At 30.9% G+C, this 13,305-nt stretch overlaps 1 protein-coding gene across 1 annotated transcript; it reads right to left on the bottom strand.

Annotated features, from left to right (window-relative positions):
• Nucleotides 1-478: 478 nt before the first annotated feature.
• On the bottom strand, nt 479-8,775 carry LOC139489023 (uncharacterized). The gene is made up of 7 exons (XM_071275063.1): nt 8,617-8,775; nt 7,685-7,744; nt 5,700-5,883; nt 4,933-5,018; nt 4,197-4,286; nt 3,438-3,452; nt 479-748 (listed from the first exon to the last, which is right to left on the bottom strand). Exons 1-7 carry the CDS (start codon nt 8,672-8,674, stop codon nt 516-518), a joined length of 726 nt encoding a protein of 241 aa, XP_071131164.1. The 5' UTR covers nt 8,675-8,775; the 3' UTR covers nt 479-515.
• Between the last annotated feature and the right edge of the window lie 4,530 nt (nt 8,776-13,305).

Here is a 13,305-nt window from a genome sequence, read left to right as displayed (position 1 = left end):
AACTCATCATAGATACCAGGACTATATTTTGAATATACGCAAAACGCGCGTTTCGTCTACAAAAGACTCATCAGTGACGTTCGAATCCAAAAAAGTTAAAAGGGTCAAATAAAGTACGAAGTTGAAGAGCATTGAGGACAAAATTCCTTAAAGTTTTGCCAAATCCAGCTAAGGTAATCTATGCCTGAGGTAGAAAAGATATGTTTACAAATAGTAAAGTACCAAAGAACTATCATGACTATGACTATATCATACTGAATATAATTGAAAAGTTTATCAGTGTTCATTTGTTTTTAAATGTAAGTTACTGGCGTTTGAGATAATTTGAACACTAACCTTAAAAGAATTACAGTATGTAGCAAGCATATACGATCACCTTTTTACTATATACGCTAGTAAATTAAGTACGATAAAAAGGTGCATCCTTAATGAAATCTACTGAGTTAATGAGAAACTTGCAAATGAAATAAAACAAACATTTTTATTTTGATAGATTTAATGTTATTTCAATAACTTTATTCCCGTTTCTTGCTATATAACCCATACATCTTTCTAATTCTCTGAGGTCTTGCGTAACGTCGCATCCATGTTTTTTTATTGTTATTTTCTGTTTGATATAGTTGTCTAGGTCTTCCATTGCATGCCTTTGGAATATTGGCTTTAATGTCGCACACAGCGCATGCTGTACAGTTCTGACAGCATTCACAGTCACGTGGTAAATTACAGTCTACTGAGGCACCATTAGGTGCTAAAAGAAAACAGTAAGATATAAAAAAAAAAGATGGCAGAGGTACAATATAATAGATTACCAGTCAGATATTTAGGCAGATATTACTAACATGAACAAGGCCTAAACAATCTGTAAATGACGAAAATTAAAAAACAAATAAAATAGAATAGAATGGAAAAGAGGAATGTGTCAAAGAGACAACAACCCGACCATAAAGCAGACAACAGTTTACAATTTACTATAAGGAAAACGGACGACTGAGCAACACGAATTTTACCATGTTATTACATGTGTTCCTAAAGGTTATCAGACGCTGCTCCATCCGTTATAACTGTCGTGTTGTTCAACACACTACATATAGATATAGGAAGATGTGGTGTGAGTGCCAATGAGACAACTCTCCATACAAATAACAATTTAAAAAGTAAACCATTATAGGTTAAAGTACGGCCTTCAACACGGAGCCTTGGCTCACACCGAACAACAAGCTATAAAGGGCCCCAAAATTACTAGTGTAAAACCATTCAAACGGGAAAACCAACGGTCTAATCTATTTAAACAAAACGAGAAACGAGAAACACGTATATATTACATAAACAAACGACAACTACTGTACATCAGATTCCTGACTTAGGACAGGTGCAAACATTTGCAGCGGGATTAAACGTTTTAATGGATCCAAACCTTCTCCCTTTTTCTGAAACAATAGCATAACATCACAACAAAGAAAAATGTCCATAAGTCTGAAAAGGGCAAAAATTGTCTCAATTTGAATGAACAGTTACTCGTCATTTTCCAAAAGTATGACTTGAGTCTTAATTTTTCATTACAATTTCGGAGTTATGCATGTTACATTAATTTTGTTTGAAATCTAACTTGACAAATTTTCTACATTCTTAATATGGTCTTAAAATTTCTTGACAAATACCCGACATTTGAATACTGTCTTGAAGCCATTTTTTATTTTCGCAGTATGGCTTGCTGAACATTTTGAATTGTATCTAAAATTTACTTGACAACCTGACAAGCTTTAAAAATCCTGACCAACATACATGATTCATCTTTATCTTTATTTCCTTTTATCATGTTTATATAATTTACTGTTATTTCTATTTAAACTTATCAAAACAAAAACAAAAAGTGGGCATGTAAATATTTTCATACTTAGAAATGTGGGTATATAAACATTTTTTTAAGACAATATAAACAAATACAAATGTGAGTATGATGATATAAACCAATTTAAATGTATGTTGGTAAATAATTAGGAATTTTAAATTATAAATCTTATCAATAATTGCTAACGGATTGAAACAAATCATACTGAAGACATATTTCATGTTCATGAGTGCCAATGAGACTCTCCATCCATGTTACAATTTATAAAAGAAAACCATTATAGGTCAAGAATGGTCTTTAACACGGAGCTTTGGCTCACACCGAACAGCAAGCTATAAAGGGTTCGAAAAATGACTAGTATGAAACAAATTAAATGGAAAAACCAGCAGTCTAATCTATATAAAAACCGAGAAACACTTATGAACTACATCAACAAACGACAACTACTGAACATCATATTCATGACTTAGGACAGGTGCAAATAATTGCAGGCATAATACTCAATGTTTATATAGTAAATGAACAATTATTGTACAAAAATGAGGATTTTTATAATAAGCATTGTTTTATTGTATCATAATTCTTCAAAGTGGTTCTAGAAATGAGTATAAAAGGCAAAATAAGATGCTTAAACTATCAGAAATGTTTTAAACACTAACCCCATTGTCTTTTCCCTATGTAAGTCATAGTCAAGCTGAACCACCAAAAAGACAAAGGAGTAGGTCCGGTAAGGGTCGATTTCGGCCTCAATTTTCAAGTTCATCTAACGAAAGATTTTAGACACTTTCTAAACACTTAAATGGCTATTTCAATTAATTCAAGTAGTTAATGTGAAAGATTTTAACTTATTAAGTCATTAAAAACGCTCCGATTTAAGCTTAAATATGAAAAATCTATCAAATATGCCAAAAATCGTCACTTTTCAGATGGTTTTTGTCAAAAATGAAAGTGGCCGCATCCATGTTCATCCTCCACCTTTATATATATTATGTACTATCATCAAATACAACTTACATTTCAATATTATGAATGAACACGAATGCGACCACTTTCATTTAAGACGGAAACCGTCTAAAATTTAACTAAAATGCTACAATTGTGAAGATTTCAGTAATTTAGAATGACTTAATGATGCTAGTACCCGATATATGTGCATTGTATTGTCAAAAACAGCCCATATTTATGCAGCAGAAGCATTCTACTTTTCAATAAATATCTAAACGATTACATTTTCACTATTTTCTAAAACTGCTATATTTTGGGGCCAAAAAGGGGTCTTACTGAACCTACTCCTTTGGCATATAAGTGTTTGTATTGCGTTTATAGAAAATTAGGGGAAACATCAAGAGGGTATCATAGATTTCAATTAGTTTCTTAAATGACTTAAAATGATATGATTGTTTTCTTTTTACTTATAGACAGTGTATGCAAGGTAGCATAATTGTAAAGACAGAAAAAATCTACATTTGTACATATTTAAATATGTGCATCTGGCCCGAAAAGAACATGCTTAACATTTAAATACACATGTACAGACGACTTATTTGCAACTAAGTATGTGAATAAAATAAAAATGTTTGGTACTTACGAGGTGTCCCAGATTCTGAAAAGAACGTTATAAAGAAACAATGCAAGGTAACTTCATTGCTTTAACTAAACAATATATCTGTCGAGCAGGATCACAAAGTTTTTTTTTCAATTCTGTATTCTTTCTTTGCTTTGTTTTGTATTGCATTTGTTTTTATCTATTTTTGTTATAATTCGGCTCTTTACTCTGCACATCATGTGTATTATTCTCTACTCTGTAAACACCACCAGACCCACACAAAGAAGTCATTCTAACATCGTCCTCCGTCCAAACAAAACAGAACAGTCAATCTCATAAGGTTGCTTAAATTTTAACCTAAAAGAGGTGACAAGATTGTGGTGTATTGAAACAGAATATGAATTCGTTTGCAGTGTGTAAAACAAATAATTTGTCTTTTCTAAATTGAACATGCAAAATGCAGACTGAAAAAAAAGAAAACTAATATCTGATAGTAGAGAAAAGTTGAAAAATACCAAAGGGACAACCAAACTCATTAGTCGAAAATAAACTGACACATGTGACATCATTATGGCTAAAGCACAAACCAACAGATAAACAACAGTACAAAAAACTCAACATCGAAAACTAAGGACAGAGCAATCCTATCATGTGATGATCTCAGGTGCTCTAGAAGGGGAAGTAATCTTGATCCATATTTTTTTTATTGAATATTAACCTTTTTGATTTCATTTTAACATATACCCTTTGTCTGAGTGTTTATAAATCGAAGATAACTGTCCATATAAATGTAATACGTACCAACAAAAACTATATTCACAGGTTTTGGATTACTACAAACTTCACATATATCGGTGAATTTACCCATTTTATTCTCTACCACGAGATCATCTAAATATAAAATAAAGACGTCGATGATGTTTTAACACATTTACCTAGTAGTTATATCTATATGAACAATCGTTAATTTTTTTTTATCACATTTTACTTTTTTTTTAACCAGAAGGACTGTCTGTATAGTTTGCTTTCTATTTAGATACGGAGACATTTCTAGATAACAAGAAGATTCCTAGATGGATTACAAATACACCAGAAACAAATAATTATTTCAAAAAATAAACTGTTTGGAATTTACTGAACTTGTGTAACTGATCAAGTGTCACTTGGGTAGCAGGTACTACTGACACTTCCGGATTTCATGACATCACATTCTGTTTTTGACAGTTCTTGTTCTGTAGTTTTAATTTTTTAGGTCATTCGTGTCATATAGTCTGTCCTTGTCTTTTTCGTTTTTCGTATTTCGTTTATATCATTGGGTAAAATGTCGAATGATGATCATAGTTTTTGTCTTCGTTTTCTTTTCAATTTTTTGGCTCTTTTTTACTTTTTTATTTGGTTAGCAGTTATCTGTTTCTTTTGATTCATGAACTGTTCGTATATTTTGCTCAATACACTTTCAGTAATTGTAACCTACTAGTACTTTATTGTTAAACTTCTATTGTTGTATATATATAAGAATACTTTTGTGGAAACATACCACCATCGTTCATACTGAATATAACCGGATCTTTACTCCCATCATAGAAAACTGACGTACAAACAAACATATCAGTGCCAACTTGCCTGGTGTAAATGAAATAAACTTTATGCAACATGTTCAGTGTTGCAAAAAAATATTAACGCAGAAAATCAACGAATAACATGTGGCTACGCAGCCAAAACATGCATTCAAAGTCGAAACAAAATCATTCACATAAAACATATAAAAATTAAATTACGAATGTTTAACGAAAGTTTTAATTCATTATTCTCACTTTTAGAATTTTGTATATCATCAGTGCCTTAGAAAAAATCGGATTTAATAACTTTTTTTTTAAAGGAAGAGAGAGGAAAACGAGTTTTACTCGTTAAAGATTTTAACACAATTTTACCATTGTAAAATAAAAATACGACGAGCGCTAGATATTAAACACAAAGGCAAACACATAGAAAGTGAGTTATCAACAAAATCTTAAATAGTTTTTGCTTTTCATTTTGCGAGTATTTTCAATAGTAAGCTCCTCAATTTTTGTTCATGTTCTTTTTGAGTATCTTTTTGTTTATCTTCTAGGACATCCACAACCATAATGTGTCCATTTGCGTATTGATAGACACAACAGAAATGTTTTCTTTGTTTCTTTTCCCGTTTCTCGCGAGAAATATGAACAATTCGGTCAGGCGTTATGGTACGCTGTGGCCTATGTATATTATACAGTTATTGTCATAAAAATATGTAACATTCTAAACATTATTTTTTCAAACTACCTGAATATAAGAAATCTATCAGTTATTTGATAACATTCTATTACATTTCCATTTGAGAAGGCACCTGATTTTCCAGAAGCATCAACAGTCCAATTTAGTAGTGGCCTAAGACTATTAATGGCATAGAGGGTAAAAGTTTTATTTCTCCATGGACATGGAAATCTACAAGGAAATTCAGTATTTCCTGAAAAGTAAAGATCAAAACATGTTTTACACTTACATTTTTTAACCTCCAAATTTTAAAAAATTCGTATTATTAACTCATTTATGACAATAGTACTATCTTAATTTCATGTGTAATATTATGAATCAATTGTATCAGATTATAACGTTGCATTTTTCATATTTTTATATGTATTAGCATCCCAAGCATCAATATGCAGAAAAATAAAAGTTTGATATATTGATCCTTTCAAGTAGTTCTCAAGTAGATAAAGTTTGCGGACGTCGGACGCAAAATATCAAACATCCGATATGAAAGCTTTCTCAGCATATGCCTCAACAGAGGGATAAACATCAGTATAATATATTTTGATATAGACGATAAAAACACAAACAAAACGTTTGGTAAGGTCCACATGTGTACAGTTACGATATAAATTAAGGTGGAAACTGCATTTAATGTATGGATTTTAATATAACATTGAGGTGCATTTTCCAGAAATTGTCTTGTAGCTTCTGTAACGTCGGAATACCATGTAATAACGTTACGGAAAGGCATGTGATAATAGCTAGAAGCATGTGATAAATATTTCATATCAGCCCGCAAAGAACAAATTCGGAAAATGTGGAATTCACGTAAGTTTAATGCTATTATCATACTGTAAACAATTTAGGTTATTTAGATATTTAATAAAGTATGTGATTGGTCAATTGTCTTTAACATCCAGACAATCAGAAAATGGAAGAAAAATTGGCATATCAGTTATCAATAGTAGATATATATAAAAAAAATCAACATACTAAATAAGTAGAAAAGGAAAACAAAAACTAAAACAAACGAAAAAAAAAACCACAACGTAACTGACATTCAAAGGAAAAGTGATCATTCGAACTTATTTTTATATTAAAAGAGACGCCTATTAACTCTTACCTAAACATTACATATAACTTACATAAAATTCGAAGAAAAGAGAATATAATCACTATCACCTTCATATGAGGAAAGACATTATCACTAATTACTCTTTGATAGGGATTTACATTACAAAATATCATAATTGAAAAGTGATGACAGTTGATCTTAAAAACAACCTGGTGGATATTCGTGTTTGTCTCCGAAAATCTAAACATAAATCCCAAATAGCATGAATAGATCGTTATCTAATTGTAAGGTTTGCACAAATTAGTGTTACACGGAAAATATTTTGTTTTTAATCTAGTTGAATTAAACTGAATTATGAAAAATGTGTGACCCATGACCTCCAACGATGAGGCAGAGATAATCGTTTCTTACTGAAATTGGGTCTGTCTAAAACTATCTATTAGGAGTAAACCATTAATGCATGGTCCCATTGCTCTCTATGTTAAATTCCCCAATTTCAAGCAGACAAAGCTCTTTTGTTTTAAGTTCAAATAAAATTAGAGTCATTACTGTCTAATCAACACTTTATGGTGTCTTGTACTGAAAAAAAAACGTACCTCTAATGGCATATACGAAAAAACTGGTTACCGGAACTTCAGATGTATCAAAACGGGTACTTATGATCTGACAAACAGGCAAAATATATTCCATTTTTTTAATTTCATGCAATACTTTTATTTAAACAAAATTAGTCAAAATCTGTAGTACAATGATCACCAGTCACCAAGCTTTCATTTGATACAAACATTACATAAAATTGTACATACTAGAATTTTAAAGTTACACGTCGGAACTGCTTTGTGCTAAATATGTACTACTTTCTTGTATCTGCTTTTTACCGGTGCCTAATTAGCGGTTGAATACCTATAGTCTGTAGAATCAAAAATAAAAGATAACATACGGTAATTTTTGGATCCAGGATATTCTGACTTTGAGTATGAGGAATGTCTTGAAGTGTTAGCTGAAATCATAAAAATGAAATTGTTGAATATTATTTTTGTTTATGTTTTGCGCATGTTATCTTTAAAACTTCTTGGCAATCGGCCGTGGTGTAAGAAGGATATTTATAGATCGAAAACAAAACCCGAGATATGATCAGATTAATTCCAAAAGAAAGCTTGTTTTTAATGTTTTTACTTCCACTAGGTCGAAACCTCTGCGGTGAGCTGTTTATTCTCAAGGGTATCACCATTCTGAGAGTAATTAAGTACATGTACATGTACTTCAGTACTGGTATTAACATACTTGTATTTTTATATTAACAATATCAAAGTTATTTTAAATTAAGGAAAATGTCTCCCTAATGCATACCTTTGGTTTATTACGCGGGTTAACGTTTGTTCCTTTTTTGGTAACATCAGCTTTTCGGAGTTTGTACAAGTTTCGGACTTTAAATAATTTGTCCTGAATAGACAATACTATTACTAATTGTCAATATTTCATCTAGTACAGTAAAAGAGAGGCAAAAGATACAAAAGGGACAGTCAAACTCCTAGATTGAAAATAAACTGACAACGGCCATGATTAAAAAATAAAAAGACAAACAGACAAATAAAAGTACAGAAGACACAACATAGAAAACAAAAGACTAAACAACAGGAACCCCAATAAAAACTGGGGATGATCTTATGTGCTCCGGAAGGGTTAACATATCCTGCTCCACATGTGGCACCCGTCGTGTTGCTTATGTTATTATAAATCCGATAAATATTCTAATTCGGTAAGTCACATTCGTGAAAAGGGAAGGGTATTGTAGTTACGACATGAGGAATTTATTGTAAAATTGGTATTGTTGAATGTTTTAATTCTATAACAAATGTCTGTATTACTTACCAAATGCTCCGATCAGAACGAACAAAATTAATATCAATACAACTACGTTGCTACCCATTGCTTTGGTATTAGGAACTTCGAAAAGAGCTGTAGTAAATAAACATTCTTTCTTTTCTTTTACAACTTATTTTCAAATAAAAATCATTAAAAAGATCCAAGCACGACTTTTGCAAAAAAAATTAATTTTGTCATGAAACAGATGGTGAATAGGTAGGCGGAAGGTTCTGAAGTACTTTAAAAGGTAAATAACTTCTATTAAGTATTCATTAAATTGTATTGAATGACATATTTATTTGTGTTTTGGATTATTCTAACAATCACTTTGCTGTATCCATTTTTCAACGATTAAACGAAAATAATTGTTTTGATAAACAAATGTTTTCTTTCCTAAAGCTATAAGGACAATAATGAGACCTTCCCAATAAAAATCGAAATTAATAAATAATATCAGACGTGGGACACTTGGCGGCAATAGCAACACTAAACATGCTAAAAGTCATTAAAAAGTATTAAATCTAAACTTAATCGATTAAAGTATTGACAACATCTGAATGTATGAAAAAAGAAAATATTTGCAAACAGCATTTCAATCAAAAACAAAATGCATGCATTATTGCACTGACGAAATTCTTAGCCCTTAATAGGGATTGACAGTGTTTGGCTAGTATACAGGATACCGAGAATATTTCATTTACTGCGGATATATTTATATTCGTAAGTACCAAATTTCGTGTAGTGAGGAAAATTTGTATTTGCATGACTACTTGATTTCAAGTGTATTTACAAACCTAACGGGAATTTTTATTTCGTTAAACATTTCAATTCGTGGTTTACCATAACCCATATCATCGACAAAAATTGGTATTCAACGAATAACGAATCCACAGTTCAAACTATTTAATTTATTTGGTCCTACAAAGACGTACATAAACTTAAATGAATGTACGGAACATGTAATATATATGGCTACTTGAAATTAAAGAGTTATGTAAATATCAGACGCATTTGGAACGTTTTCCCGTAAATAATCAATCCAATGATGTGATATCAGAACATAATATGCAATGATGTCACACAACAATGCAGTAACGTCAAGTCTGTATGTCCATCCATGTTGTTCACGCATTTACTTATGTAGAAAATGGTAGATTAAACCTGGTTTTACAGTTTGCTAATTATCTCACTTTTAATGCAGTCGAATAACATTTCAAGAATAGAAACAGTACAACAACAGTATGCCGTGATTAAAAGGTGCCATGTAACACCAAACGGACACTACCAAAAAATAGACTAAACAGTAAACGTAATAATTTACAAAGACAAATAAAAAAAATACTATAAATAAAAGCAACAGTAGTATACCGCTGTTCAAAACTCATAAATCCATGGACAAAAAACAAAATCGGGGGAACAAACTAAAACTGAGGGAAACGCATAAAATATAAGAGGAGAACAACGACACAACATTAAAATGTAACACACACAGAAACGGACTAAGCATTAGACAAAATCCTATGAGAATAACAAATATAACATCAAAACCAAATACATGAATTTGGGATAGATAAGTACCGCGACACGTCTTATAGTAATGTGAATTCACACTCAAAAATAAGAGAAAACAAACTACCACGCTATGAAGATGATAAACAACGCCAGTACCTTGAATCTATACTTCAAACCTGATTATACTTTACATAGTCTGAGTAGCAGCTGTCAACTCTTGGATACCGAATTAGTTGGGGTATGTATCTCCCATAACCGACTGACTATCCAAGTCATTTAGCAATAAAATGCAACTACATGTTACCCTTATTACAACCGATTTACTAACCACGTCATTTATCAAGGATATATACCAACTTGTCACCATTATTACAACTGATTGACTATCCAGTTCAATTATCCATGAAATTTACCATCAAGTAACCATTAATACAACCAATTCACTATCGTTAGATGTATGATCCTAAAGAGGGTGTTTAAATATTTCATGTAATTTCATATTTTATGCCACTATAAACGTTTAGACGAATTGCCGATGATAAGCCATTCATTTATTCACGATCTTTTTTTTTATACAGACTTCTTCAATACGAAAACTAATCTATTTTTGGTTGATCTATTATTATTATTCAATTTCATGCTGGTGAACGTCCAGATATCCGTATTTGATTTATGTCAACTGTGTAAGCCATGGCATTAGGAAAAAAAGGAAGAAAAAGTCTTCTACAGTTTTATTTGTGATTGATCGAAGATTATTCAATATTAAACCATCAACCAGATTGAAAGCATGTATAAACTTGTTCACAAAAAATTCAATGACATTCAAGAATTTAACGAGAAACCACGACAAATGAACATATCAACTTTGACAATTCGATGTCGGAGGATAGACTTAGACGCACAACATAAATCCACGTATACCATGTGACTTTTAATCTGAACTGCATGATTTTTATATATGAATTTTTTTTTTTCTACAATAATTAATATTGATACATTCAAATATTTGCAAACATTGTAACCAAAGTGCATTCAGATATGTTCATGAGAAACATGTAAGATAAGCGACTTATTTTTACAAAATGTAATAAGGAATTTACATCAGTTTATGGTTGATTCAGATGTGTATGTTAACAAAAGTGCAACCATAGAATCAATTTGCTTTGAATAAATTCATGTCTCTAGAAAGTGTTGGTTTAATAATCTACAAATAGAAACTATTAACGTAATTTTGTAACTTCCTTGTCAAACACAAAAAAAATTCAAAAACAAAAATCAATATTAGAAATGTGTTGTAGTGTTAACAGAAAAACTAAATAACGATGATTAAATCAAATTGAACAACATGGAAAATAATATGCATACTGCTTTAATCTGATTGCGAAATACAGATAAAACTTTCTTATATCTAGTTTGTAGTTGAAATGATATATAATAGCATTTCAAAACCGTCATTGCCATTATAATTATTGAGATAGGTTTTGTGTAAAAAAAATCCTTGTGTGTGTTTGTGTTGGATTTCTGTCATGAAGTGTTAACATTTTAGTGATGCTTTTTTGTAACATTATCATATTAGTGGGAGGTTTGGCTAGCCATAAAACCAGGTTCAGACACACATATTTTTTTTCAAATGTCCTGAATCAAGTCATAAATATGGCAGTTTTTATCAAATAGTTCGTTTGTATACATGTATATTGGTATTTGTTTTTGTTACGCTTCAATGTTCTTATTGTTCCTTTGTTTTACTCTAATAGATGAAGTGTTTCTATTAGTTTTAGTTTGTTATCCGGATATCCTTTCTTTCGTTTGAGTTATGACTTTTGAATAACAGTTTACTACCGTTGTCCTTATGTATCTATCTACTACACACATATATATCATTAAACATATGATTTGTTTGAAATATTTCACCAGTTTTTTTGTTTTTATTATTTTTTAAGTTATTATGATTTCATTTCAATACTTCCGAAGCGTCCTCCTTCACAGTTTTTCTTCCTTTTTTCCATTTTGAATCCATACTTTAAGATCATCGTGTTTTATTTTTGAAGTTGATACGAAATATGTATCAACAAGGTCTTGTTATATTCGGACTAACATTCATAGGCGAAACGTTCTTTGCCATACCCCTGGTTCATCAAATTTCATCTTAGACACTGGTGATACTTTACAAAGTCTGAGTAGCAGCTGTTAACTCTTGGATACTGAATTAGTTGGGAAATGTATATCCCATAACCGATTGACTATCCAAGTCATTTAGCAATAAAATACACCTGCGAATCTGGTGCAAGAAAATTGGTACAGTTAATTTTACTACATTACCATTTTAAAAATCGATTTACTAACCCCGTCGTTTATCAAGGAAGTATACCAACTGGTCACATAATTACAACCGATTGTCTATCCAGTTCATTTATCCATGAAATTCACCTTCAGGTTTTCATCAATACGACCGATTCACTACCGTAAGATGTATGATCCTAAAGAGGGTGTTAAACTATTTCATGTAATTTCATATTTTACGCAACTACAAACTTTTAGATGAATTGCCGATAAAACATTCATTTATTCATGATCTATTTTTTGATACTGACTTCACCAATACGAATATTAATCTATTTTTGATTGATCTAGAATTATTCGATTTCATGCTGGTGAACGTCCAGATATCTGTATTTTTTTTTATGTCAATTGTGTTAGCCGTGGCATTAGGAAAAAGAAGAAGAAACAGTCATCTACACTTTTGTTCTTAACCGATCGAAGAGAACTCAATATTAAACCATCAACCAGATTTGTTCACACAAAATTCGATGACATTCAAGAATTTAACAAGAAATGACGACAATATGGATATATCAATCTTCACAATTCGATGTCAGATGAAAGATTTGGATGCATAAATTAAATACATGTATACCCTGTGACTTTTAATCAAAACTGCTTGCTTTTTATATGTGAAAAAATGATTTTTTTTATCTACAATAATGAATATCTATACATCCAAATATTTGCAGACATTGTAACTAAAGTGCATTCAGATATGTACGTAAGAAAAATGTACGATAAGCGAATTATTTTAACATAATGCAAAAGGAAATATACATTAGTTTTGGTACTTTACCAATGATTGACGTAGATGTGTATGTTACAAAAGTGCAAACATATAATCAATGTCCTTTGAATAAA

Source organism: Mytilus edulis, chromosome 9 (genome assembly GCF_963676685.1).
Source record: "Mytilus edulis chromosome 9, xbMytEdul2.2, whole genome shotgun sequence".
NCBI lineage: Eukaryota > Metazoa > Mollusca > Bivalvia > Mytilida > Mytilidae > Mytilus > Mytilus edulis.
Note: the sequence above shows the minus strand (reverse complement) of the source record. Positions and strands in the feature narration are given on the sequence as shown.